Genomic DNA, 26860 nt, shown 5'->3' with positions numbered 1-26860 from the left:
GGAATTGCAGTCTAGCCGAATGGAAGAGCCCCCCCCCCCGCTCTCCGCAAAACGCCGGACGCAGCCTTAAGTCTCCCCGCGGGGCAAGTAGCCAGACTCGGCTACAAGGTTTCAGCGGTGCGAAGCGGCGAACGCAGTCTGGGACTCCAAACGTTGCAAGCTGGGAATCATGGTTCACCCAACGGGGTCAACTCTTCCCAGCTTGGGCTTTGTCGACAGGCTGCGGTCTCCGCCAGCCACAGCTTAACAAGGGTAGGCGCTGAGCGGCCTGACACGGGAGAAATCCGTGCACGCGGCACTCTCAGCAGCCCATGAGTGGGGAGCAAGGTCGGGAGGTCCACCAGCAGCAGCCCATGAGTGGGGAGCAAGGTCGGGAGGTCCACCAGGAAAGGTTTAATGCAGGGTTCCTCAACCTTGGCGACTCTAAGCTGTGCGGACTTCAACTCCCAGAATTCCCCAGCCAGCTTTGCTGGCTGGGGAATTCTGGGAGTTGAAGTCCGCACAGCTTAAGAGCTGCCACGGTTGAGGAACCCTGCTTTAATGGCACCAGCCACCAGCCCCATTTAACAGCTCTCCCATTAAGGGAAGGTTAATGGACTTGCCACAGCTTTGGGAGGCATTATATGACACGTTTCCACACTTAAAAATCAAGTTAAAAAGCGCAGCGGATGTGAGGTTTGGAATATTTTAAGACCACAGCAAGGTAGTATCTTTTATTTCAGCAGCACAGATGTCTTACGAAAACTTTCAAGAACTTTGTCAGCAAAACGCATGAAAAGGAAACACAGGAGAAAGGGTGCAGATTGTGTTTACCTATCGCCCAGACTGGCTCTTTCTGTGCTGGGATCAAAGCTCCTGAAGTAAAGCAAAATTGGATCCAGGCAGGTCACCTCAGTCAGGATGAAGTTTACCCGGAGAGTTACCCTCCCTCCAGGTTTAGGAAACAGACAGCAAAAGCAAACCTGGATTTGGAGTTTTTATTTCCCAAAAGGTTGTTCTGACACAGAAATGAAGAACCCCACGTTTTTCTCCGGGGGGGGGGGCGCGGGGTAGAAGCACATTCCCAGCCACGGTCTCCAGCTTTCTGACAACCGCCCTACAAAGTAGGCCCCTTTTTCCTCCGCCCCGTGGCACCCCTTCCAGTCGGGAGGTGCCACCGCCGGGCGACTCCCGACCAACGGCGAACACGTCTCCGCCCGCAATTCGGCCTTTGCACCCATCATCCCCGGCGACCGGGGGGCTTTCAAGCCGCGCGGGTCGCCCCGCGAAATCTACGCGAAGGCGGAAAAGCGGGTCGCCGAGGCCGCCCCCCACCCCCCCACTCTGCAAGCCGGCCAGGACGCGGGTAGCACGGCGACGTCTGGCCGCTCCCCGCCCTGCCGGCATCCAGCACCCCGAGGACGCACGCTCCAGCGCGGTCGTGGGAACGGGGTTTGCACGTGCTTTTTCCACGCCCCCCCCCACTTCCGCGTCCTGACTGCCCTTACAGTTACGGCTGCGGCGGTGGCGGTGGCGGCACGACGGGGCGGGCGGCCAGCCCAGGAAGAGGCGGCGACGCTTCGCCCCCGGCGGCCCGGCTTCCTCTTCCTGCGGCCTTCGGGGTCTCTCCGCCGGCCAGTGGCCGCCCGGCCCCCCCACGCCCCCGGAGCGCGGAGCGGAGCGCGCGCTCCTGCCGCCCGCCGCCCCACCAAGCGCCGCGGCGCGGCCCCCCCGGGCACGCGGCTCCCCCCGCGCGGAAGGGAGGGCCCCTCCCCCGGCCATGCGCGCATGCACGCGCCTGCGCTCCCCGCCCCGCCCCCCCGTTGCAGGCCAGCTCCGGCGCCTGCGCGCTCGGGGAGACTCGTGATCCGGCCACAACACCCCCCCCCCCGCGCCTCGCGCGCGCTTTCCCAGCCCGTGCGCCCCCGAGGAGGCAGCGATCCGGAGCGCCGCTGGGCGCCCAGATCCGGGATTCCCCGCCCCGGCCCCCGCCCCACTGTTTATGTTCCGGGGACTAGCGTGACGCCTGCGCGCGCCCCCTCCCCTTTCCCCGCACGCTCAAGGCTGGGAAAATGCGCGTTGGAGGACTTTTGCATACGAAACAAACGCCAGGGAGAGCAAAGCAAAGCAAAAGCAAAAGAACAAACAACAACAACAAAAAGCAGAAAAAAAAATAATAAAACTTCGCCCACCCCCTTCCTCCCCCGCTGGTCGCCCGCCTGGCTTCGCGGCCGGCGCCGCGGCTTTGCCCACCCCCCTCGCGCTCCCGCCCCCCCCCAGCCCGGGTTCCAGCCTCTCCAAAAAGTGCTGATCGCCAACGCGGGGGGGGGAGAAAAACTTTAGAGAGACCCGGATGGCCTTTTCAAAAAAAAGAGGGGGGGCAGGAGGCTGGTTTTTTTGTTGGGAGTTGGATTATTTGGGAAGCCTCTAAATTGGAGGGGAGGGGAGGCGGGGGAATTTTCAGGGGGTTTCCTCTCTCTCGGTTCCCCCCCTCCCCGCCCCAGTTTTGGGGCCCAGCCCGGCAGGAACCCCTTCCGACCTTTGCAGCAGGACCTAAAAGGAGGAACTGTTGACAATTAAGAGATGAAAGTGTTCAGATCATGGAGGCAGAAAGAGGCTCGCCAAGAAGACTGGTGTGTACTTTCTCTTCCATAAATATCTGGGCGGGGGGGCGGCGGGGGGCGGGGGCGAGGCCGAGAGAGGACGCCCCTCGGACGGCTTTTCCGCGAGGACGCTGCTGCGGGGCGGCGGGGGGGGCGGCGGCGGCGGGGGGGCCGCGGGCCGGGGCTGCGCGCGCGCTCGGGAGGGTCCGCGCTGGCTGGGGATTTAAACGGGCGGCGGGGAGCTCCTGGCTGCCTTAGCGGCGAGGGGAGGGGCGCCTCGCGCAGCCCCCCCACCGCCCGCCCGCCGCTGCGCGAGAGAGCGCCCGATCCCCCGGCGGAGGGGCGCGCGAGTCGCGTTCCCACATGCGAGCGAGGCAGACGCGATGCTTTTCGGCTCCGCGAGCCCTCTGGTGCCGCCGCCTTGTTTTTGGAAATCTGGGCCTCTCCTCTCCGGCTGGGGGGGGGGAGGGGGCGAGGACGCTTAACTCTTTCCTAACTCCCCTTCTCTCCCCCCTCCCGCCCCCCCCGTCCCCGGGTCTTGTCCTGTTGGCCTGAAAAAACCCCAAACTTGGTTTCCGGGCTCAGCGCGGGGGAAGCCGAGCCGGGCGTTGGACGCAGCGATGCGCGGGGTGGGGGGGCCGGGGCCGGGGGGGCGGGGGGGCCGCGGCAGGAACCCCCTGTTACATAACGCCGGGTGTTTTTTAAAAGGCCGGCTTCCGGTATGACTAGGGAAACACTCGGCTTATGTAAATCGGGCCGGGCTGGCGGCTGCCGGGGCGCGTGTTGGGCAGCCCGTTGCTGAGAGAACCCCGCGATCGGGAGAGTGGTCGTGTGGAGGGGGGGGAGATGAAGGTCGCCTTCCGTCCCGGGGGGGGGTCTCCTGCACGCAGCCTGGCGGGCAGCGCGCGTGCAAGACGTATCCAACCGCGGGTGCTTCTGCCACCCAGCCGAGGGGCGCCCCGGTCGCGCGCGCCGCCAAAGCTCGGCAGCGTTCACCGGCGCCCCCCCGGGAGGTGGCGGGGAGACGGGGCCGGGGGGGCGGGGGAGACAAGCGGCGCGGCTCGGGACGACCAGGCTCGCCTTGCAGACCCGCGCTCCCGGGGGGCGCGTCGAGGGCTCCCTTTCCGCGCGGGGCTTTTCCCCGCTGGAGCGGGGGGGCCGCCCGCTCCCTGCCGCTGCCCGCCCCCCGCGGGGGGAGCCCTGCGCCGCGCCCGTGGGCGAGCCCCTTCCGCGGGCACCCACGGACGCGCGGCGTCGTGTTCCCTGCCCTCCCCTGCAGCGATCCATCGGCCGGCGGCTGTACGACGAGAACGAGGACCTCTCCGACGTGGAGGAGATCGTCGGCGTGCGCGGCTTCAACCTGGAGGAGAAGCTGAAGAGCAAGATGTACCGCGGGGACTTCGTGCGGCCCATGGACGGGCAAGGTAACCGGCCGCGCCGGGGGGGGGCAGAGATGGGGGACGGGGCGGGCGCGGGGTCTGCCTGGCGCGCCGCCGTGCCCGAACGCCGCCCGCCCCCGCCGGCCGAGCCCGCCACGTGCCGCCCGGTCGACGCGCTTCGTATTTCCCGCCAGCATCCCCAGTTCCAGGGGATCCGGTGACGCCGAGTAACGGGAGGGGAAGCGGGCCTGGAAGGAGGCGATGCCCGGGTGCCAGGCGCGCACGGAGCCTTTGGCCTGGTCGGTCCGCGCCCGTCGAGCCCTCGGCTTCCCCCGGCTCTCTTTGATGCCCTCGCTGCGCCCCCTCCCTTCTCCGGCCTGGGTGCGGGGGCACCGTCGGTCCTCCGGGCGCGCCACCCGGTGGGTCCCTTGGCGGTGACTTTCCGACTTCCTCCAACGGGTCCCGGCTAGCCCACCGCCTCTGAACTTAGGGTGTTGCAGGAAACTGGCCTGTTGAGTGAGTTAGGGTACCCTCTGTGGTGGGAACAGAGCACATCAGGATAATGGGTGCCAACCCTGAGATGCGAGTAGCCAAGAACAACTCTTTTTGCTCTGACTCCAACACTGGGGATTAGCTGTGAGTAGGGAGAACGATGTGCTGCGTAGACGGGTTGTACATCCTCAGGACCACTCCCCACGCCGGCAGTTCCAGATATGCTGGCTTGCAATTCTGGCATTGGCCCCAGCTGGGGATGGTGCGGGTTGTAGTGCAAAGGAACTGGAAGAGCAATAACTGTGTGAATTGTTAACTGTTCTCAGGGCCTCTTGGCGTATAGGAACCGCTGTTCCAGGGCACATTTGGAGTGCTTACCCGGAAAGTAGTCCTTGGTCCATTTCTTGGGGCTAATTCTCCACAAAACATTTTTAGGATTTCAGGTTGTTCTGGGCTAAATCAATTTTTGAAAATGTTCGGCGTGGGTTTCCCCTGATTTCAAGAAATTTTAGTTCCTTGACTTTTTCACGTCTGAGCAGTTGTCGATGAAAATGTGCTTCGCAGAGAGATTGCCAAGAGCTTCGTGCCATCTTGAACCTGAAAGGAGTCTTTGCTGGTTAAACTTGAGCCGGCCACCTTGGCAGGCATCCTGAGCCATCCTGCAGGGTTGTTGTGAAGGGGGAAAACTAAAGCCACAGAATTATTAGGATGAATGAAAGCAAAGCTAGCCCACGCTTCGCACCTTTAGCTCTGAAGGGAGAGAATACAATGTAATAAATGAATAACTCTCAAAATGGGCATGAAAGAAATGCAGAATTACAGAACCGGCGCCCAAAAGACCGTGAATATTTTTATTCGGTTTACTCTGTCTCAAGGACGTAGGATGATGAAAGATGTTAGGAAGAAGTTCAGGCCTTGCTTTGAAAAACTAACCACAGTGTCTGGGTTCAAACACGCTAAGCCGAAAACAGAGCGTATTAAGACCGCAGCTAAACGCCTACTCTTAAGAATTGTGGATTTCTTCTACTTGCCAAGGCCTTTTCAGTTGGCTTATGGCTTATTGCCTAAATCTTATGATTTACCTGTCTCCTTATCCACTTTTTTCTTTTAGATTTCACTTTTGAATATGTGCAGCGAGAAGCACTCAAAGTCCCTCTCATCTTCAGAAGTAAGGCTGGACTCGGAATTAAGTAAGACTGTACTCCTAATCTATACTATTGTTTGCCTTTTTCTAGTCTTCCTTTGAACTGAGCTGGGAAAGTTGATAGGAACCATGTACTTGGTGATTTTTCGATGGTGGCAATGCCCCTTCTCTTGCCTGGGGGATTGAAGGAGGGGGAAAGGGGCCATAGAACAAATCTTTCTCAACCTTGGCAACTTTAAGCTGTGTGGACTTCAAGTCCCAGGATTCTGGGAGTTGAAATCCACGCACCTTAATGTTGCCCAGGTGGAAAAACACTGCTATAGAAGAAAAACCTTCATTCCTGCAGAGCTCCTCTGAGATTTGCAATCTGGCCAGGGATTGGGGACCTTGGAAAACCTCATATTCAATGAGCAGAATTGGAGCTGAGTAACAGCTGAGCACCCGGACTGCGCAAGGAGGCCTTCGTTCTCAAGTTCATCTCTGGGTTGCATTAATTAAGGGCATCCCGTCTTCTTTTTTATATAACTTCAAATTGCAACACAGGAATGTTGAGATTGGCCTACAGGTTAGAGCTGTGACTGTCCTAATAGGACAGTCTAACCATCCCCAAAGACACCCACCCAACACTTGCATTTGTTTTATGCTGGCGCGTCTTGTGAATTCAATGCTCTGGTATAAAACGAAGAAATCAAAAAGGGGAGGAACAAAGATAAGTTGGTGGCGAAAAGCTACCAGGGGCTGAAACCTCCAGATTCAGAGAAAATATTTCTGAGAAGCATATTTGGGAAATGGGAGGATTTTAACTTCTCTCCTTGTGACCTGGTACTTTGCTCCTCAATCAGGACAGCTGCTTAGCAGAGGGCAGTCTGTTTTCCTTATTTTGACTCTGTTCTGCATTTAATTTAATCCCCCACCCACCTGCTTTGATCGTTTCAGGATGCCAGACCCAGACTTTACTGTCCGAGATGCTAAGGTGCTTGTGGGTAAGTTTCCGTGCATCTTTACAGAATGCAGAAATGATGCTGTGGTGTTCTGATTTGATTTTTCTTTTAGCAAAAGAATTAACTGGGTATTATGCATACAGTAAACTGTGTAAATTAGCATTCTGGCTAAACCAAGAATACACAACTGAGGCTGCAGGGTGCATCTGTCCCCGAATCTGTATTTGGCAGAAGCGAGACATCTCTGAGAGTTGAATACCGGTGGTATAATTTCCTGCAATTTCCTAAGCTCTAAAAAAACTTAATACAACTTTTTTAAAAAACCAGATCTTCAAAACCTATCCCCAGAGCCCAGGCAATCCTACCTCTGCCCACTTTACATCATTATTTCACCCTTTGTGACCGAGACATTGACATTTCAGGCCATCAAAATATTCCCGCTCCCCACTTGGTTTAATAACCGTAGGAAGTGGTAAGCTATAATTAAACTCTATTGTGGGCTAGCCCAGTTGTGAGCCACGTGACAGATTGTATTCACATGTGCTAAACCATGGCTTGCTAATCTTGAATCGCTGAATAAACTACAGCAGATCCCACTGAGCCATCACCTATTGCAGTGTTCCTCAACCTTAGACACTTTGAGATGGGTGGACTTCAACTCCCAGAATTCCTCATGTTGGCTGGGGAATCCTGGGAGTTGAAGTCCACCTGTCTTAAAGTGGCTAAGGTTGAGAAACTGCTCTAGGAACTGTGTGGGTGAGACTCACAAGAACTCAAATTGTCCTCGTTTCTAGCATTCTCTTCTTAAAAGAGCCGTCCATCTTCCGAGTAACTGCCAGTCCATCTTTGGGGACGTCAGTGAGAGTCAAGCCCAGGGATATCTGCCCTGGGCCCACCACTTTCTCCACTGCCTTTTAGTGGCAAATTGTAATGCTGGGAAGGCTTTCCAGCTTTTAACATCTGGTTTTTGGGCCAAGGCCTTTCTGTTTAAGGGCTGGCCAAGGAGGTCGTGAGGTTGCCGACCTTTCACCAGGGCAGCTAAGCGCTTTTCTTTCAAGTAAGTTCTGCTGTGGGTTTTGTACGCTTTTCGAAAGATGCCCACATCCGTCCCTGTTGCCAAGCCAGGTTCTCATGAAGGGTTTCTACTGCCATCAGCCTGATCCACGTGCCTGGCGTGCCCAAGAAGTGGGGAACTCACCAGAGAACGTGGCAGGCAAATCATTTTCTAAACATAGTAACTAGGACAGCACCTTCTGCTCTGGCCAGTTTCTTTGCTCACTTCTTTTGATGGGTTTCAAATGACCTTGAGGGAGTGGAATGGCGGTGTATAAATTCTGGCGCAACCGTTTTTTTTCTTGCAGAACATTACTTCTTTTTTTTTTAACCCAGGGGATTTTTGTTTAAGGGCAGGCTGAGGTGGTATGGTTTATTTTAATATCTCATGACTTTTCATCCTGAGATCAAGCTCTGTTCTTTTCTTTTAGGTCAGTCTTGCCCTGGTATTGAGGAGGCATTTTGAATATAAAACATGAGGCAAATGCTCTCCATGTGTCTGATGAAGTGGATTGGGAGCGTTGAAAGCTTACGGGACAATAAATAAGTTGGAAGGGTCACGAGAATCTCCATTTTATTCCATTTGCTCTTGTTAGGCCCTCTGGTGCTTACAAAGCTGCAGTCTTGTTAGCTTTTATTTTGAATATCTTCATGCTGGCTTTTACTGCTACAAATGGAAAATTTGTTTCCAGTTTTCTGGTTATCCTCGAATTGTACGCAAATAAGTTGGGGAACTGGATTGGGTGCCGTTTCACTAACTACATTCTCCCTGTTTCTGCTTCTTTCTTTTTTAGGGGCGAAATACTGAGGTTGATTAAAAGTTAATTTGAATATCTATTTGTTTATTCTTCAAACTTCTATTACTGCCCATCTCCCCCAAGAAAGGGGGACTCTGGGTGGTTTACAATAAAACCAAGATTAAAATCATAAAATATAAATTACAAGAAATACACCAATAAATAAAAATAAAATATGAATATGGAATTTCACTGTTAATTACAAAATAAAACCAGTTTAATCATCAATTGTCAGTCTTATCCTGGGTGTCAGACAGTTGCCTGAATCTGACTAAAGACCTACAGCTGAAATTTCCTAGGGTTTATTTTGAACGTCTTTACCAGGAATAAAAACTTCGCAGCTTTCTCCCACCAACCTCCTTCCTTTTCCAATGCACGGAATCTTCCAGGGAGCCGACGGATCGTTGACGTCATGGATGTGAACACCCAGAAAGGCATTGAGATGAGCATGGCTCAGTTTGTGCGCTATTACGAAACCCCTGAGGCTGAGCGCGAGAAGCTGTACAACATGATCAGCCTGGAATTCAGCCACACCAAACTGGCAAATATTGTCAAGCGTCCCAATGTGGTGAGTGGAGATTGTAGTTGAACTTGGGGTGAATCAGGGCATCCTAGTTGAGCGTGGGGCGACCTAGAGCAGCATGGCTGGCTGGAGAATTCTGGGAGTTGGAGTCCACCCATCTGAAAGCTGCCAAGGTTGAGAAACACTGGCCTAGAACATCCTTAGCCAAGAGATTGGGTCTTTCTTTAACATTCCCTGCCTCGACTCTCCTTTGGTTCTTCTGCAGGTGGATTTAGTAGACTGGGTGGACAACATGTGGCCCCGACATTTGAAGGAAAGACAGACAGAGTCCACGAATGCCATTTCGGAGATGAAATATCCCAAAGTGAAAAAGTAAGTTGACTTTACTTCCAGATCTCCGCGCCGAATTGTGATTGAAACCAGATGTGATGGAACGTTGAGCCTAAAGGGGGAGGAGCTTTGAGTAGCTGTGTTGAAATGACCGTTGATGGGGTACCCGGTTGGTAAGGCGCAGATTTGTGTGGTTGTGTCATGCCGAGATGCTGAATTAATGGCTGTTTCTGGAAACGGCGATTCGGTGACAGTGACGGTGCTGATAGAGAGGGACGTGGCTGCTTGTACGTCACAGAGACACTGACCAATAGGAAGCGACCTTGACTGTGATTGGCTGAGCTGCTGTGATGTCAGCAGGGCAAGCAAAAGATCTGTGTGTATCGTTCTGCCTTGCTTATTTAGGCTTTTTTGTGGTTGTAAGGAGGTTGAGCTGGATGCCAACGTTTCCCCAAGGCCACTTGGCTTTGTGTAAGAAGCTCTCCATGGTTTCTTCCCTTGAGGTGTCAGCAATGTCACTTTCAAACGTTTTCCCAGTCCAGGGATGATGGTTTGAAAGGGGAGGGGCTGCCTGTCTTTCGAAGAGCCCAACCTGGATCTGTTCTGCCAACTTTTTTGGACAACAGTGATCTTTGTCCTGTCTGAGACACTTCCTCGTCCTCTCATTAGGGCCTGAATATTGTTGCAAATGGTTTCTGTCTGGCAGAAGTGGCTGACAAGCAGAAGTCAGAGAGAAAGCAAATTATTATAAACCAAAGCACGTTTTCTGCCCTTGCTTTTGACTGCATCTCCAGGGGCGGTTGCTCCAGAAACTGGGGTGGGGGTGGCTCCCCAAACCCATTTATTATGGCCCTCAGGGCTCCCCATTTGCTACTCCCCAAAATAGACAACATTGTTTCCCACCGTTTTGAAGCAGGGAACTTCTGAAAAGCAGAAACCCCCAAAGAGGCTTAGTACATTGTTTTAAAGAAAATGCAGAAATCCTCCAAAACTGGGGGAGGGGGAAGGAGGGGGGACTGCAACCCTTTGCATTCCCCCCCCCTCATTGTTTAACTCTTTGACTCCCCCTGCCCAGGTCAAGAGCGGCCCCTTTGCCACTAAAATGTTGCTGCTAATAGGCATGCTAATAAGTTAGATCTGTCTGAGGAGGAATCCAGAATCTTCAGTTGGGGCTCAAGTTTTGTCAGGACCGAGCGAAGGGTTTCCTGAAAGTGTGGGAGCTTTGGAGTTCTCCAGAATTCTTCAACAGGGTGAAAAAGCAAGGATGGCCAAACTAGAATAAGGAATTTCCAGATTGGCCTTGCAACTGCATCCCATCTGAAGATGGAGAATTGTTTTTGGCCGGACTCGTGATGGCAATAGCAAATGACGTCCCATATTTTAATTGCCCAGTTGTGGATTTTGGATTTCCTTCTTTCTTGCAGAGCAGTGCAACAAGAGGCTATTTTTCTGTTGCCTCATGGGTAGTGTTCTCTGGATTGGTACCACCGTGGGGAAAGGGCATTTCTTCCTTTGTGGCTTGCAATGTCTAACGAGCCTTGCCGAGTAGGTCGTTCCAAGACCTTCTTCTTAAACCTTGCAAGAAAAATGTTTGCATGTCAGAATTAGCTGTGCACGTGGAGGTTCATATACGGCAATCTTAAAAGAGCTGTACTCCACATAGCAGCGTATGCTTGGCACTGTTTTCCAGATAGAAGGAGTAAAATGTGCAATGTTGATAGAAGAAGACATTTCTCTGGGTGTCCTTCAAGTCCAAAAGCGCAAAGGAACTTTCCAAGCAGTAGTTCCAGTTAATTGTTAAATTGGAATTCAGTGTCCTTTTCAGTTTGCAGTTTTCTTCTCTGTGTTGGGCAAAATACTTCTCAAGTGGTAATCACTTCCGTAAGTGTTGTTTTGGACCATTTTCCAAATTTTCCATTGTATATACAGTATCTGGGGGTGATATTTGTGCAAAGGTGAAAAATTGGCTCTCTGATTTGCTTCCAAGTCAGGGGAGGGAAGTTGAATTAAAAAAGAAAAAAACACTGGGTTGTTTAATTTGAAAAACCACCATTTTAGATATTTAGCCACTTCGTTTGCTGTACTAAGGAAGGTCCCTGCGAATGTGGGTGATCTCAGCAAAAAATGACTGTTGCCCCCCAAAGGTTTCCTTTTTCAGTTTTTGCCAACTTCACATCCTATTTTCCGGTTTGTAAGCAGCCTTGATCACGCCAATTTGGGGATATGTGAAGCGTTTAGCCATACAGTGAAAGGAGGCTGGGGTAGGTACAGGTAGTCCTCTTTTAATGACCACAATTGGGGCTGGAATTTTGGTTGCTAAGCAAAGCAGTCATTAAGCAAATCTGACCTGAATTTACGACCTTTTCGTGGCAGCCGTGAAGCGAATCACCACAGGCATTAAGCAAACCACATGGTCATTAAGTGAGTCACATGGTTCCCCATTGATTTTGCTTGCCAGAAGCTGGCCGGGAAGGTTGAAAATGACGATTGCGTGACCATGGGATGCTGCAACAGTTATAAATGCAAACCGGTTGCCAAGTGCCCAAATTGTGATTACGTGACAGTGGGGACACTGTGATGGTTGTAAGTATGAGGGCCGGTCGTAAGTCAGTTTTTTCAGCACCGTCTTAACTCCAAACCGTCACTAAACAAATGGTTGTTAAGCGAGTCCTACCCGTAAAGGTATTTGTTGAATGTGCAGATGCTGCAGCCAAGCATATAGAAATTACATGATCTCCTGCTCAAAGCAGAACTGTGTGCGTGGGAGAGAAAGAGAGTGAGGGAGGGGCCGGAGGGGAGAAGCAAACCTTCACTGTGATTCCTCTCTCCCAGCCTCCATTGACTGTAACTGAATTTTTCACTCTCTTTCTCCTAAATTCTCTGTGTGCATGTTTGAGAGGGCACGCAGCCACCTGGCCCCAAACCATGGAAGACTCATACAATCTGCTGCATGCACACAAATGACCTACTGTAGGGCGAACATGCTGTTTTCTCTCTCCAGCTGTCCTTCTACACTGGCCCACCATTTTACAGTATGGATTTGGAAGGGGTCTTTCCAGGCTCCCGGCCGGGAAAGGTTTGTTTTTCTCTCACTCAGCTGGGCCAGCTGCCTGCTGTCTCCCCCAACTTTGAAAAACAGAGCCAACAGATAAGATTTGGAAGGATTATTCCCCCCTCCCCAGGGAGAAATGTTAATGTTTCTGTGGTTCAGGTCTTGCTTAGTTGCTGCAGATGCTTAGTGAAGGATGGACATCCTATGGCCAGCATTGTCTGTCGGGAACCCTTTGAGTTCTCATATGCTTGAATTGTGAGGCAAGAGGGCCTAAACCAAGCTGAATGTCTACAAGAGATCAAACCCTGAGAGCAACCACAATTGCCTTCTTTTCTTCTAGGAGTTTTGAATGGACAGATGTGGCTCTTGACTCCCGGTGATTTGTGAACACAGCCATGCAGTTTGTGGACTGTGAAAGGCACATTTTGCCTGCTTTGCTGCGTTGTCTTTGTGGGAAACTGGGCTAGCGGAATCCGTAGGATGTGGAAGTTGATGGGGGCCGTAGCCGACTTCGGGGGTCCCTTCTAAAAACAGCTGGAAATCTGCGGTGCCACACAGGGAACCTGCCCTTGAACAATTTGGAATGGGCTGCTGTAAAGGGAAAGGAGTTTTTCCATTTTAAAATCTAACATGCTATGGCGAAAGAGGGAAGGGGGCAAGAAATCCTGTTTTTATCCCCTTCATTGCCGGAATATATGTTTCCTCTCTGTTATTATATTTCCTTGTTTTGGCATAAAATTCTGCACACACACACACACACACACCGAGTGTCTTCTGCATTGTTGCCGCCTTTCTGTTTTACACTATTGTGCACGTTTGCAGTACAGTATCATCAGAGTGAAAATATGTAGAGTGTATTTGGGGTTTTTTATTTTTTTTTTCAAAAACAAGGCAGAGGACTGTTGTTAGCAGAGCACCCAGCTGGGAATGTTCTCCCTTTTGCCATCAAAGAAAGAACTTGGGGAGAAAATAGCATTTCCAGAAACGTGGAAAGCCCTTCCCTACACAAAGGGGTGTTTCGTTGCCTTCTAATTTGGGCGCAATTAAAAGGAATTGACTGTCTCCTCCACCAAGTTCAGCGTCTTTGCCAGCCTGCAGCCTAGAAAATGCCACCGCTCACTCTTGTTTCTCGGTGGCTCATTCATTCGTCTATGGCTTCCTCTTTCCCTTCTCCCCCCCCCCCCAATTTTTCTCTATCTTCCCCATTTTTTGGCATCTTCCAAATTCTTCCTGGCCATCATTGGAAAAAACAAAACCAAATAAAAAGCAGACAGCTGCTGAAACGGTCCCCCCACCCTCGTTTCGTGCATGAGTGGAAATGGAGGTCCCTTGGCAAGGAGAAGCCCAGGAGACCTGGTGAATGGCTGTGAATGAATCCAAAGGATCTGCCCAGGGGTTCATTCAAACGTAGTGTTGATAAGGGCGGTGGGGTTGGTGGTCAGCAGGCTGGAGGTGAAAAGGATTAAGTTTTGTCTGTCTGCCTCCACCCTCCCTTTCTCCTACTTTTTTTTAAAAACGGCACAGAGGAGGGTGCATTCTTTCAACCATGTGCCGCTGGCCAGGAGATGGGGACGCCTGAGAAAGAAAGGGGTGGGGGTTGGGGTGGGGAGGAACCTCCCTGTTCCAAGATGGATGCTTGAGCCCATTTTAGGAGCGAGCCCCTTTGGAAAGTTACGCATTCCTCTCCCAGCGCAAAGGGTGCCGTGTTGTGCTGAAAAACCAGCCCACCCACTTGTCTGCTGGAGCTGGGATGTAAGATTAGCCATGCAAGAGAAGCTGGGGCGCGTTCTTCCACGTGACTCCCGCCTTCCATGGGGAGGAAGCTGTAGAGGTCAATGCAAAGGCATTTCTCCAGAGTCTGCTTTGCGGAGAAAAGCTTTTATTATCCCCCCCACCCCCAGATTCCAAGCCCTTTCATCAGCGCTTGGTGTTGGGAGAGAGAAATAATATCCTCTGTTAGAATCGGGAACAGAAAGGTAGACCCAGATTGCTACAGATCTCTCCAAAGGCTCGTTAAAAGATTTTTTTAACTAATTCCCACAAAGGGTTCTTAGAAACAGAGATTCGTTCGGGGGGGGGGGCATGAATGGAATCGACCCCTTTAAAGAAGTCTGATCTTTTCCGTCCATCTGCACTTCCTTGGTTTGAAAAACTTGCTGGCGGGGTGGGGTGGTGGGGATGCTTGTTTCAGAGTTAGGGTGTGGAGATGTACTGGGGCAAATAATTCCACAAACTGGGAGGCCCGGGCTGTAATGGTTAAAACATGGTTCAATGCCTGAAACTGGGCTTGCAGGTAGGATGGCTGAGTTCGTATAGTTAATATAGTTAAAGGCTTGAGCGAAAAGCGGTGGGGGAAGCATCTGCCTGAGTCTTTGGAAACCTGGGTTGCAGAATGCTTCATATTTGAGATTGGAGCAAGGGGGGGCTTTCTGGATAGCATGGCTTGGCTGCTGTGCTGGAGGAGGAAAACATTTTTGTGCATAAAATAACCACTTTAAATGACGTTCAGCACGGGCCAAGAACATTGGCCGGTCCATCTCCAATTCTAACACTACAATCTATCCAGACTGTTCATTTATTTCCGGCGTTGTCCTCATGACAAACTCAACTCCATCCCCACCCCCACCCCCACCCCCACCCCAGCCTGCACAGGATTGAATGGGTTGCGCTTCTAGCGTTTCATTTGCAAAAAATAAAAATTAAAAAATTAAAGCAATCCAAAACGACTCAGGATCGTGGACAGCCGCCTTTCAAACGGAGCCCTCCCTGGTGGCTGGCTGCATTTGCAAGTTGCCTTAGGCTTTAAAGTTTCTCGCCAGCCCCCCCCCCCAATGGGTGTCGGTTTCAGCTGGACCTAGGGGAAGGAGCAGAAAGGGAAGAGGGCTTAGCAACCTTGGAGGAGGGAAGGGGGACTTGTATTTTGAAAAGCAGTTCCCGCAGGTCCTCTAGGCTAGGCTAAATGTGCTAAAAGCCTGCCGTAGGGGCGGCTGATGCTTGCTTGTGTTCTCCCTGATATTCTTCCACGTTTCCTTTGGAAACCGAAAAGCTTGAAATCACCATCACCATCATCATCCCCAACTGGGAAGGTTTGATGAGCCATCAAGTGCGAAGGAAACCGCGGTGGCCGGACCCGGGCGAGGTATGCTGTTCTTCTGCGAGGCGGCAGGCATTTGAGTTGCAAAGCTGAGGGGTGGGGAGGGTGGCACCCCCTCCCCCTCCCCCCTCCCCAGGCCTGCACATTTACCGTTTTTTTTCTCATGACAGCAGCATTGCGTATCCCTCTGTCAACTCAGAAGGGGTTGCTAGGCAGCAGGCTTTTTCTCTATCCCAAGACTTTTGGATTGCCAGGCAAAGCCTAGGGTATGGGCACTTCCTCTCGCCAACCCGTCGCTCGGAGGGATGCGGGCATACACCTGAGCCGTGTCAAAGGGGAGCGGAAAACGGTGGGTGGCTGGCAGGGAGAAGCGAGCTGGGCCGGAGGCGATGGCTCTGGAGCCTGGTCCGCACACTCCGCCCGGTGGGGAAGGCAAAGGACACGCTGGCACAGGCGCTCGGGGGGAGATAAGCATCAGCCGGCAACCGGAACAAGGAAAAGAGGTCGGTGGGTTAAGCAGCACACATTTCCTGCCTCTCAAAGGTGCCTGTGGTGGGCCAGGGAACGGATCTCCGCCGTTGGGTATGAATGAGGGTCTGAGGATCTGGCAAGAAGGGAAGGTGCAGAACCGCTCTTAAAGTCTTCCAAAGAAGGGTGTGCAGTGGGGCGGGGAGGGAGGGAGGGAGGAAGCGTGAATTTAGCACTTTGCACGTTGCACCCATGGGAAGCCTTGCAGACCTTGCAAGCCAGGAAATGGCTCCGCGCTCTGCGAAACCGGACGGTTCGCCGTGTTAGATTCAAGTGGAACTGTTCCCAAACTTTGCCGGTGGAAGGATCGGGGAGAAAGTGCTTCTCTTTTAAAGTCTAGTGTGCAAAGTGAGTCATGGCTACAGTTGTTCTGAGAACTGGGGGCAGCCCACGTAGATCGCCGGCTTAATCCGCGGCCTCTCTGTGTGGCGGATTGGTGTGCGGGCTCAGCCGGGCGCTCAAAACGGGAGCGGGCTTGCCTCACCCGAGCATTCTTTCCCCTGCAGCAGAAATCCAGCGGCCGTTTCTAAAAAATCCCACCCGGATGACGAACAGGGAAGCATTAATTCGGCTTGTTTGCATAGGTGCGCATGAGAGCTCTTCTCCGCGGCTTGCCTCCTTCTGAAGAGGTTCTGTCTTTTCCAGGTACTGCCTGATGAGCGTGAAAGGATGCTTCACCGATTTTCACATTGATTTTGGGGGCACTTCAGTTTGGTATCACGTTTTCCGGGGAGGAAAGGTAAGCGAGCGCAACGTCTCCATGGAAGGGAGGGAGGGTATCCTTTACAAAATCCTTGTAAACAGCCGGTGCTCAATTTTTTTTCCAAACCAGGCTTGAGCGGGGGGGAAATCCCAAGATGGGGAGGGCAGTCTTGCTGCGGTGTGAATCTAAAATAGAATATTGGACATGCTTCTTTGATTTTTTTTTAAATGTTGGTTGACTCTGCTTTGTTTTTTTACTCTCAGTTTTAAGCAGCGCCTTGTTATTTCCAGAGAAATAAATTAAGCACTAAAAACTCATCATAAACCCCAAACACTAACAAATTGCTCTTTGGATGGATCATACATTAAATGGCTTCTAATTTTTAAGCGTCCAGTGGAGCCAGATAGACTTGGCTTCTGATACAGCAAAATAGCATCTTCCTTTTGCTGAATTCTAATTGGATCCCTCCATTAGTCCTGGAGATGAACTCAATTACAGTGGCAATGGGTGCGCTGTTTGAAGACCTGAAGAACCAGGTTGGAGACAGACCATCCTGGAGAAGACCTGTCTATATGGTCACTGAGGGTCAACAGTGACTTGGTGGCACAACATCCATCCATCCATCCATCCATCCATCCATAAATAAGTCCTCCAGCTAGGTAGCCTATTTTCACATGCAGGTGTTCGCACCCATTTATAATCAGTCTGTAGCTGTTACTGGGACAAACACACCATAGTTTAAGGAAACTGAATATGGCAGCAGGTAGTTTCGGGTGCAGAATTATAGAATATGGTGGAATCCAGTTGTTCTCCAAGACCTTTCCATTTGTATTGCCCATATTTCAGGATCATCAGAGTAGTCTTCTTGGGATGGTCTAAAGAAGTTGGGCATTGCAACTATATGACTGATTTGGTAAGCATGCCATGGTGCAGTTCCAGCCAGAAAGGTGATAGACCAACCAGACAGTTTTTGCCTGGTGAGGAAGAGAAGACAGAACTGGTAGGATGACCAGCTTCATAGCATGGAAGGAACCTGAATTGCAGGTTGACTTCTGGACGATGGATCCAGAGTATTTACACCTTCCGATTTTATATCTGTTTCTAGATCTTTTGGCTGATTCCGCCAACATTGCAGAACCTAGAACTCTATGAGGAATGGGTTGTCTCTGGGAAGCAAAGTGATATTTTTCTGGGGGACCGTGTGGAGCTGTGCCAAAGAATTGAACTGAAACAAGGGCACACTTTCTTCATTCCTTCAGGTAACTCAGCCGTGTTTTTCAAAATCAGCCCATGCGGTTAATGTATCTGTGGGCAGCCATTGTGAGATTCAGAAGGAGGGGAGAGGTGGACTCAATCATGTACGTTAAGACTCTGGCCAAGAGAGAATAATTGCCTTCATTCAGAAAAGTTTTAACCCTGTTCGGTTGGTTCTGGACCTGCAGCCATTTCTTCAAGTAGCCTTACAAAAATGATGTCCGTTTACTGCAGACTATAAAGATAGTCTATCTTTTTCTAGCTCCTCTGACTGCCTCATGTGTTAGCCTATTCCCAATACTCCGATCCAGGGTTTGTGGTGCTTCAGTGGCTCTAGCTGAACAGAAAGACTTTTGAAGCGGATCCTGAAGAAAAACACCGTTTTGTTGGCCGGATGAGAGCAGGAGTTTAGAATTTTAGAATTTATACAGATGTGACAGTTTTTTTGTGATGTGCATTCTTTCCTCTCTTCCCCATCTTTCTAGGGTGGATACATGCAGTTTATACACCAGTAGATTCCTTGGTGTTTGGTGGAAATATCTTGCATAGCTTTAACGTTCCCATGCAGCTTCGCATTTATGAAATTGAGGACAGAACAAGGGTAAGGGCTCTGTAGATTCTGACTTAACACATTTGATCATAGTTTTTTCTGCATAAGGCACCAGGCTGCCTGGAAGAGGGGACATCAGCTGTTCAAAGGAAACTTCCCTTGGTCTGTGATCTTTGGTTGGGTTTAGGTATTCAGATCTTTGGAGCATTGTGTTCTCAGAACCAAGAAGAGCAAAGGCTGAGGTGCAGAGCAGCTGGTGGAGAACTGATTTTCCCTGCCTGTCTGGTCACCAGTCTGGATAAACTTAATGGTTGGTTCACCCACGGAGTTTAGCCTGGTCACAATCAGCCAGGTTCCCGCTCATTCTGAGCCATAATCTATGGTAGAATAAACCAGAATGGCTGGATTAATGCATCCTGCTAAGCCACAAATTATGATTTCCAAACCACAGTGGCTGAGATCACACTTTCCACCACGTCATACGGTGTTTTGTTGCTTTAATGGGCTATGCAATCTCAGTTTGTTCCATCTTGTTAGCCAACCAGGATTAACAAAATTACAGCTTGGTGCACATGTGAATCTAGTTATCTTTTAAGTTAACAAATGCTGCCTTTCAAGGCCCGGTTTCTGCTCTTGCTGGGAAAAATTGGAATTCTGACAAACTCCCGGATTTGCAGGGGAATATTGGTCTTTTGTAGAGATGGGCTTCTGAAAACCTAGCAAGCATTTTTCTCACTCCCCAGTGAACTGTCCAGTTTGGACATCCCTGGTAGGGCTGAGGAATGCTCTTGAAGAAGCTTTAGTCGTGAGCTTTGAGATGCTGTAGAGCTGGGGTTTGTTTCAGCTGGAGATTGTTTCTCATCTGGAATTCTGGAGGGCTAGGGTTGTTCTTACTTCAAAATGAATTCATGAGCGCCCTGAGTCTGCCTGCCTTCAGCCTCTCCTTGGCTGCATTTCCATGACAAGCTTGCCTATGGTTAAGTAAACCAAGTTTACTCAGTTTTTTGAATTCTCACAGCACACTGAGCTGTTCAGGGACAGTTTGGATTGGGTTTCCGTAATGCACCATTGCTAAAACGTGGTTGGCTCTAAATCAGTGTATTCCAGGAATACGGTTTAATCTGTGGGTGACTGAGGAATAGGTATCTGCCGTTCAGGAGCATCCTCAGGACTAGAGGCAAAAAAGTCAAGGTGGTGGCCACCACAGGTGGGTGCTAACAGTGGGGAAGGGTTGCTCCACCCCTTGTTTCTGATTGGTTCCCCAGTGGCTGAAAGGGTTTGGAATGTTGGGCTTTGTCATGGAAACTGCGCCTGATTGGCTCTCTGTATGCTAGCAAATCACAAAACCCCACCCTGATCAGCTGTTTTTAGGGAATTCTGGGATTTTTTTCCCCTGAGGGCATCATGGAGGCCAAAGGGTCATCTCCGTCCCTGTTCCTGCTGGATGCATCTGTATCTTGCTGTCCCAGATGTGTTGGGCCTTTCCAACCAATTGCACAGATGGATGCTGGTGCTGTTGTGCCCTGTCCTCAAAGGGTGTGTTTGGGAGCAAACGTCTTCTATCAGAAGGTTTTGATTTCCTGATGGGGTAGGTGCCGTCTCATCCTGATAGGATCCGGCTCTTAACTCCTACCTTTCGTAGGCTTGAGTTGTATTGCAGAGGACAGTTGAAGGGATGAGTTGGGACTGTTGGAATATATACAGCCCGTGTTGTTTTTCAAAAGGTAAGTGTAGGACTGTTGTAATGGCTGAGAAGATCTTGAGATAATGACAGGCCTGGGTCTTCTCCAAAGCATGTGAGAAAATGAGGTCCTATCTCTGTCTGAAAAGCAACCAAGGCTCACCTTTACTGGTAGCCTTGAATCATGGCTGCAGTCAAGTCAATATCGCATGTTCAATTGGAAGAAAAGAGGCCAACAGCAGAAGGGTGGTGGGAGGGTGAGTGCAGGATGGATCAGGGGTGTGTTGATCTTCCTTGCGCACCCATCATGAACCTGGATGTGATTTCTCTCTTCTGGCTCTTCTGGTCAAACATTCTCCACTAAAGGGCATACAACATGACTACGCAAGGGGGGCATCCTTAAGATCCCTGACACCCTACTTCTGCTCTTCTTGTGTTCTTTTCGGGGGGATGGTTGTTACCTGTTGCCCTCCCTGTCTAAATTCCTTACCCAATGCCTGTTTTCTCCACCCTGACATGTACTCGCACATAAACACCAGGCAAAGGCTGGATTCTTGCAGGAATCTCAGTTTTCTTCTTCCTTGTAGCATAGAATGAAGGCCACCTCTCTCCTGATTTATTCCCACAGCAAATGTAGCCCAGCACAATACTGTCTGGGAATGTGCACGTTGTGGCAAGTTGCTGATGACACCTACTCTTGAACGTCGCTAACCTTTTCATAAGAACAGTCACCTTTCTGGATCACAGTAGAAGGTTACTCAGGGCAGAAAGTCATTTCCAACAACTTGCAACTGAGAGGCCCACTTTTTTTGTTGGTGTGTGCAAATCTCTGTCTCACATCTGTGAGTTTGCAGATTCCAATATGAGGTGTAAAAAGTTGGAGTTGACTGTTCAATGGAGTCCAGAGAGGCGAGGTTATTAGGAACTCAAATTCATGGTTGGAGATCGATTCTCCACGGTACGTGAGCACTGCATGCCGTTAACTATCTTGCCTTAAGCGTTTAAACTTCTTTTATTTTTTAAAAAAGCATTGTTTTCCCCCATCCGCCCACCCAAAAAAGAGGCAAAACTCAATTCGGTGAAGCGCAAAAAAACCTGCCAGGAAAACCTTGAGCAAACGATGTCTTTAATATATTCCCCAGGCGTGTGGCTGAAAACCTTTTGAAGGCCGAGGGGTGGAACAGGCGACTTCCTGTTTGTAAGTCAAATTCTTTGCAAATTTTGTTTCCCGCAGCGCTCTCTTTGGAATAAAATTAAATGGGGGAAAAAAGAGAATGATTTGAGTTCCTTTTATGAACGTCGCTCTTTTAACATTGCTGATGTCTTTCCCAGACTTGGGTTCCTCCAAATGTGCGGGAACGACAGAATTCCTGGGAAGTCTGAGACTTGTCACCTTTGCCCCAGGTTAGGAAGGGGTGCCTTAGAAGTGGTCCGCAACACCCCAAATCTGACTGGCAATGACACATATTTAGGAGTTTGAGAAGATTTCAGAGTCTCTCCTTTCAACGGTGCACGGCAAAACGTCTATTTTCCTAGCAAAAGATCCAAGGTTTAAGTCCCTAACATCTCCAGAGAAACAAACCATGGAGCAGGTGATCAAATCCAGAGAAACAAATCACCAACACAATAAATTATGCTAACCCAGAGATTAGAGTGGCTGCAGAGATGGGGAAGAAAGAGGCGTTTGCCAGGACTCCAGTTCTGCAGAGGACTGAGGCCCTGCCGGCCCTGTTGTTCTGACTCGGCACGCTTGTGCACCTTTGCACAAGTGTTCCAGGAGATCAGCTGCCTAAAGAGTTTTTTGAGCATTCATATCTTTTCCAGTCCACAAACTGAGCAGGAACCAAAAGGGATTGTCCTTTAGCCTAATGACGTGCCATGAGGCAAGAGCAGAAGCTGAACTTACTCCATAGTTGCCCAGATCCAAAGCTAAGGTCTGTCCTCTAAGATAACTAGCGGTGCAAGCAGAGGCGTCTGCCAGTGTGTATGGGTGTGTGTGTGTGTGTGTCAAAAAAAAAAACCTTGACTTTTTTGGCCCTGAATATGGATGCTCCTGAGGGCAAGGTTTGGCACTCAGCTGGCCTCTTGGTCACTTGACTCTGACTGAGGATTCTTTTAGATGTTCTGGGAATAGGAACATCAGGCAGAACAAATCACGCTAAACCAGAATGGTGTTGGTTGGTTTGGGCTTGACGTGTTGCATGAACTAGTCACTGTGGTTTGGAAACCATGGCTGATGGCTTGGCCCAGCATGTGAACCCAGCTGGGGTGGTGACTTCTTCAACAAATTGTGGTTCAAGAAAACCATGGCTGACTGTGCTTGTGAACTCAACCCATGCAAGATGAGGTGCATCAGATAAATTCCCCCTCGCAGGACGGTGCAAATCTGGCGAGCCGCAAAGAGAAGGAGGGTTTCGGTTACACGTGCCGAAGGCAGCCTCTCTTTCTATCTGGGCAGTCTCTGCCCTCCATATTGGGAACTGGAGGTAGAAGGACCGGCACACTTTCAGACACGTTTCCCGTGTTGTTTTTTGCAGGTACAGGCCAAGTTCCGCTACCCATTTTACTATGAGATGTGTTGGTATGTTCTGGAGAGATATGTGCTCTGTCTAACCCAGCGCTCCCATTTCCGCAAAGAGTATCTCCAAGAATCAATGTTAATTGGTAAGTAATTTGCCCGGACCTCAGTGTGTTTTTGGAATAGTGAAGGGAGAGATGGAAAGGGGTCCTTTTCTGCAGAATCTTTTTCAAGCAGGGCCCGGACTGGAGATCTCCTGGATGCAAAACAGAACCTCTGTGGATGTCCCCATCCAACTCTGGAGAAGCAGTTGTGGCCCTGGCAGACGTACAGTATGGTCACCGGCTCGCTCTTACAAAGAGCTGTAATTCTGCTTTTACTGCCGCTGAGATGCATCCTTCAGCATGGCACTGCTGCCTCTTGTGGGGAGGCCCAAGGAGGGAAGGTGATCTGAGATATTTAAGTGCGTAGAAAAACAGGGTAAGGAGAAGAATGGTCCAAAGCATTTAACTGCCCGAGGCCAAGGAGAAGATAGCACTATCTGCCAACAGACAGAAGCCAAAGAGCTGGTGGTTGAACTTGCTTGAATGCTGGGGATGGAAGAATCTTCCACCACCTTTGAGGTGGGAAGTAGGCAGAGCTTTCCCTTCCAAGAGAGAGGATTCTGGGTCCAAGGAGGAATAGCTGGGGGTGAAGAGGCTGCTGATGCTGCTCTCGTGACACCCTGCCCAGGGGCATCTGTGGACTGGCAAGATTCTGTTACTATAGCGCCTCTCAACAAAGTGGTTTTAGACTTCCTGTGGAATGGATTCCTTGGCCTGCTCTACCTAGAAGGGCTGACATCAGTCCTGCAAGTCTGATGATGATGTACCACCTCCTCCTCCTCAGAGTTCAGTGAATTAGGGAGGTGTCTGTCTAAGCCGCTTCCGAATGTTATCTAGTTGTTGTGGACTTAAGGTGTATTTTACCCCTAAGTTGCACATCCCCGTCAAGGTCATCTTCCTTACTCTCTACAGGAGGTGATTAGATTGGGAGGGGGTTGTATGTATCTATAGAGAACCAGTTTGGTGTCCTGATTGAAGGTGCTGGACTAGAAACCGGGAGACTGTGAATTCCAGTCCTGCCTTAGGCACAAAGCCAGTTAGGTGAATTTGGGCCAGTCTCTTGCTCTCTCAGCCCTAGGAAGAAGAAGACAAGGGCAAACCACTGCTGAAAATCTTGCCAAGAAGCAATAACTCAAAGGCTAGCACGCAGACAAAAAATAATATAGTGTTTTTATTTATGATGGTTTTGATGCCCTGCTTTGGTCTGTATATTGAAAAGCAGGATAGAAATAATTGGGGTAAATCAGCAAACAAGAACTGTTGTGGTCCTTGATGGAGATCCCGGTGCACTCTGTCTTCTGAAGGGCTTTAACTGGTCTTCTCCTCTCCCCCAGATACGACGAGGAAACGCAGTGTGGATAGCTTCTCGTCCGATTCCTGGGGAGACATGGATGACGAACTGTGCGATGTTCGTGCCCAGGAAGACAAGGATAACAACCCTGAAAAAATCCCCAAGATCTCGGCCGATGTGCCCTCTTCTCCTAACAGCACGCATTCGGAAGGGAAAGAGACAGTGGGGAAGAAGCCAAAATCTGCAGCCAGCCGGTACTTCAGAAGGACTCTGTCCAACGAGTCAGAGGAAAGTATAAAGTCAGCTACAGTGGACTATCCCAAAACGCCCACGGGGTCTCCCGCCACGGAGGTCCCAGCCAAGTGGACTCACTTGACCGAATTTGAGCTGAAAGGTTTGAGGGCCCTTGTGGAAAAACTGGAGTCCCTTCCAGAGAATAAGAAGTGCGTCCCCGAAGGCATCGACGACCCACAGGCTCTGCTGGAAGACGTGAAGGTGTGTAATGGGCAAATGGTTCCTTCCGTAGACCTTGACTGTGGTTTGCTGGTGGGCGGCTTAGCGCGTAGGTGAAGCCCAGTCAGCGTCATTTGTAAATCATGGCTTATGGTTAGTGCAGCATTCTTGTGCCCTTGACGTGGGGATGATGGTCCCAAGACATCTGGAAACCACCAAATTCAGGGGCACTCATGTGGGTTGTGTGAACCCACTGCAAAGGTGATTTATTCAGAAGACATCATGGCTTAGCTAGTGCTGTGAGCATAGTCGTAAGCTTTAACCATGCCCATTCAAGCAGTTTGCAGGGTTGTGTTGTGTTGTGTTGAGCAATCTGGGAACAAGCTCTCTTCGTGGTTGTTTTTAACTAGTGGTTTGTGGAGGTGGTGGGAGAGAATAAATGTCCCATTTCCTTCAGGCAGGTGGTGCAGTCCTCTCGCAGATTTATATTTTAACCTACAATTTTTAGGACTTAAACAGAACCTATCAACAATCATTAATGTTTGATGCAAAGTACAACTATTTAAATTGTGGTTAGCAGTTGGGGACATGAAGGGAGAGGAAGGGAAGGGAAGGGAAGGGAAGGGGAGGATCTCTCACCTGAAAGTTTTAATCTTCTTTTTTTATTATGCGTTTTTAAAATCTACATGTGGTAGTCCTTTTTTATGCTATGTCATTTCTCTTCTTACCCTTTTTTTGTATTTCAATATTTTAACCATTTTTTAAAAAAAGGATTATATTGTACGGTGATCCACTCAAGGGTTTGAATTTAGCACTCAGGAAAGTGAAACCTGGAAGCCCTTCTGAACTTTTGTTTCAGGAACAAATGAGGGCTTTGCTTTCGGTTACTCGGGAAAATGCAGGGCTTTCTCAGAGGGATTTTCTTACTTAATTTTTAGGGTGTGGGGTAGCATCATGTAGAGTTGATGAAGCAGGGCCTCACAAATTCGAGAGAGCAGCCACAATTCCCTTGCTTTGGAGGCGAGTAATTTCTGTTGGAAAGGGAGAAAATGTACATTGGAGCTTGCTTGCTTGGCCCACCTGCTCTGGGGAGAACTTGGGCTGGGCTGATGAACTGTCTGTTGCCTGTTCCATTTCCCATCTCCCATTTTTCCTGAGAATACCCTGCTGATCTTGGAGCTAAAGATGGAAATTGACATCACCCAAATGAAATAACACGACGGTGCTTTGTCTTATTCCAACACTGGTTCATCTGCTGTGGCAACCCAGGATTTTCCTTATTATAATTTACTGGAAAAGTCATCATGGGATGTTGTCGTACATCGCCCGCTCCCAGAAACCAGAGAGTATAGTTTTGCAGCGATCCTTGCGACTCAGATTCACACAATATGCCAAGCCCAAGCCAAGTTAACCACCTTGATTTGATTCACATGTGAGGACGAGCTAAAATTGGCTTTATTCTGGTTTGTTGAATAGGTCAGAATGGCTGGGTCCACCAGTAGGCAGACTTATAAACCCTGGTTTGTGAAGTCCAATGACTTTAAATGAAGCCAAAAGGAACAACTATAGTAGACTGTGTGAACTTAGCCCTTAGAAAACCCTGATATTTAATTTCCTTTTTTTTTGTTTGCTTTGGAAACAGAACATCCTGAAGGAGCATGCAGATGATGACCAGAATCTGGCCATTTCTGGGATCCCTGTGGTATCCTGGCCTAAGAAAAATTCAAAGGTAGGACTTGGGAGCATGATTTGTAGCCTCTGCAGCAACAGGCCTCCAAGCCTTAAGCCACGGCTGGTTTTCATTAGAGGTTTCCCCAAGATTTCCTCCAAGGCCCGTCTTGAGCAACCGCCTTGCTCTCGCTTCAACCGTCCTCTTTTTCAGCTCCCTTCGCAATCCCTGGTGCCCAGCTCATTGCTCAACATTATTTTCTTCGTGAACGGCTATTCTGTGAGAAAGGTAGAGGACAGGGAACCTCGTTGCGGTTGCTTTTATGGGGGAGAAATGAAGGCCAGGCTGGCACCCGCTTCAGGGACAACCAAACCACGGTTCGAGGTCTAACAAAGGGGTCACCCCTGGGTGGGTGACTGAGAGCCGCTGTACCGCTGTGTCAGCTGAGCGTTGGGGGAAAAGAGGCCGCCCGCGATTCTGTCGGATGCCAAGGTGGAGAACCAAAATGTGCTTCTTTTACATGGGCAGGTGCAAGGCTGGTTGGGCACGTTAGGAATCTCAGGCTGTGGTGCCCATGCTCTGCTGGGGAGCCCGAGCTGCTTCCTGGGGGGTGGCAAAGCAGAGGAAGCAGCATCCCCATGCAGGGGCTCCGCCACCCTCCCTACTCAGGAGGGGAGTTTTGCAAGGCCGCAGCAGCCGTGAATGAATGCCGGGTGGGGGCT

At 50.3% G+C, this 26860-nt stretch overlaps 1 protein-coding gene across 5 annotated transcripts in view; it reads left to right on the top strand.

Annotated features, from left to right (window-relative positions):
- Positions 1-2427: 2427 nt before the first annotated feature.
- The window catches only part of KDM2B (lysine demethylase 2B), a 39242-nt gene continuing 14809 nt past the window's right edge, over positions 2428-26860 (top strand). Inside the window, exons 1-12 of one of the 5 annotated variants that reach the window (XM_063315600.1) lie at positions 2428-2612; positions 3862-4006; positions 5565-5643; positions 6534-6580; positions 8778-8956; positions 9177-9283; positions 16561-16654; positions 17724-17877; positions 18358-18473; positions 22641-22767; positions 24060-24511; positions 26112-26198. In XM_063315600.1, coding sequence (XP_063171670.1) covers positions 2580-2612; positions 3862-4006; positions 5565-5643; positions 6534-6580; positions 8778-8956; positions 9177-9283; positions 16561-16654; positions 17724-17877; positions 18358-18473; positions 22641-22767; positions 24060-24511; positions 26112-26198 — 1620 coding nt within the window. In that variant the 5' untranslated portion in view covers positions 2428-2579. Of the gene's footprint in view, positions 2613-3861; positions 4007-5564; positions 5644-6533; positions 6581-8777; positions 8957-9176; positions 9284-15790; positions 15891-16560; positions 16655-17723; positions 17878-18357; positions 18474-22640; positions 22768-24059; positions 24512-26111; positions 26199-26860 lie in introns of those variants that run through there. The other 4 variants (XM_063315599.1, XM_063315601.1, XM_063315602.1 and 1 more) reach the window with 4 other exon arrangements.

This window comes from Candoia aspera, chromosome 15, assembly GCF_035149785.1.
Source record: "Candoia aspera isolate rCanAsp1 chromosome 15, rCanAsp1.hap2, whole genome shotgun sequence".
Taxonomy (NCBI): Eukaryota; Metazoa; Chordata; class Lepidosauria; order Squamata; family Boidae; genus Candoia; species Candoia aspera.
Note: the sequence above shows the minus strand (reverse complement) of the source record. Positions and strands in the feature narration are given on the sequence as shown.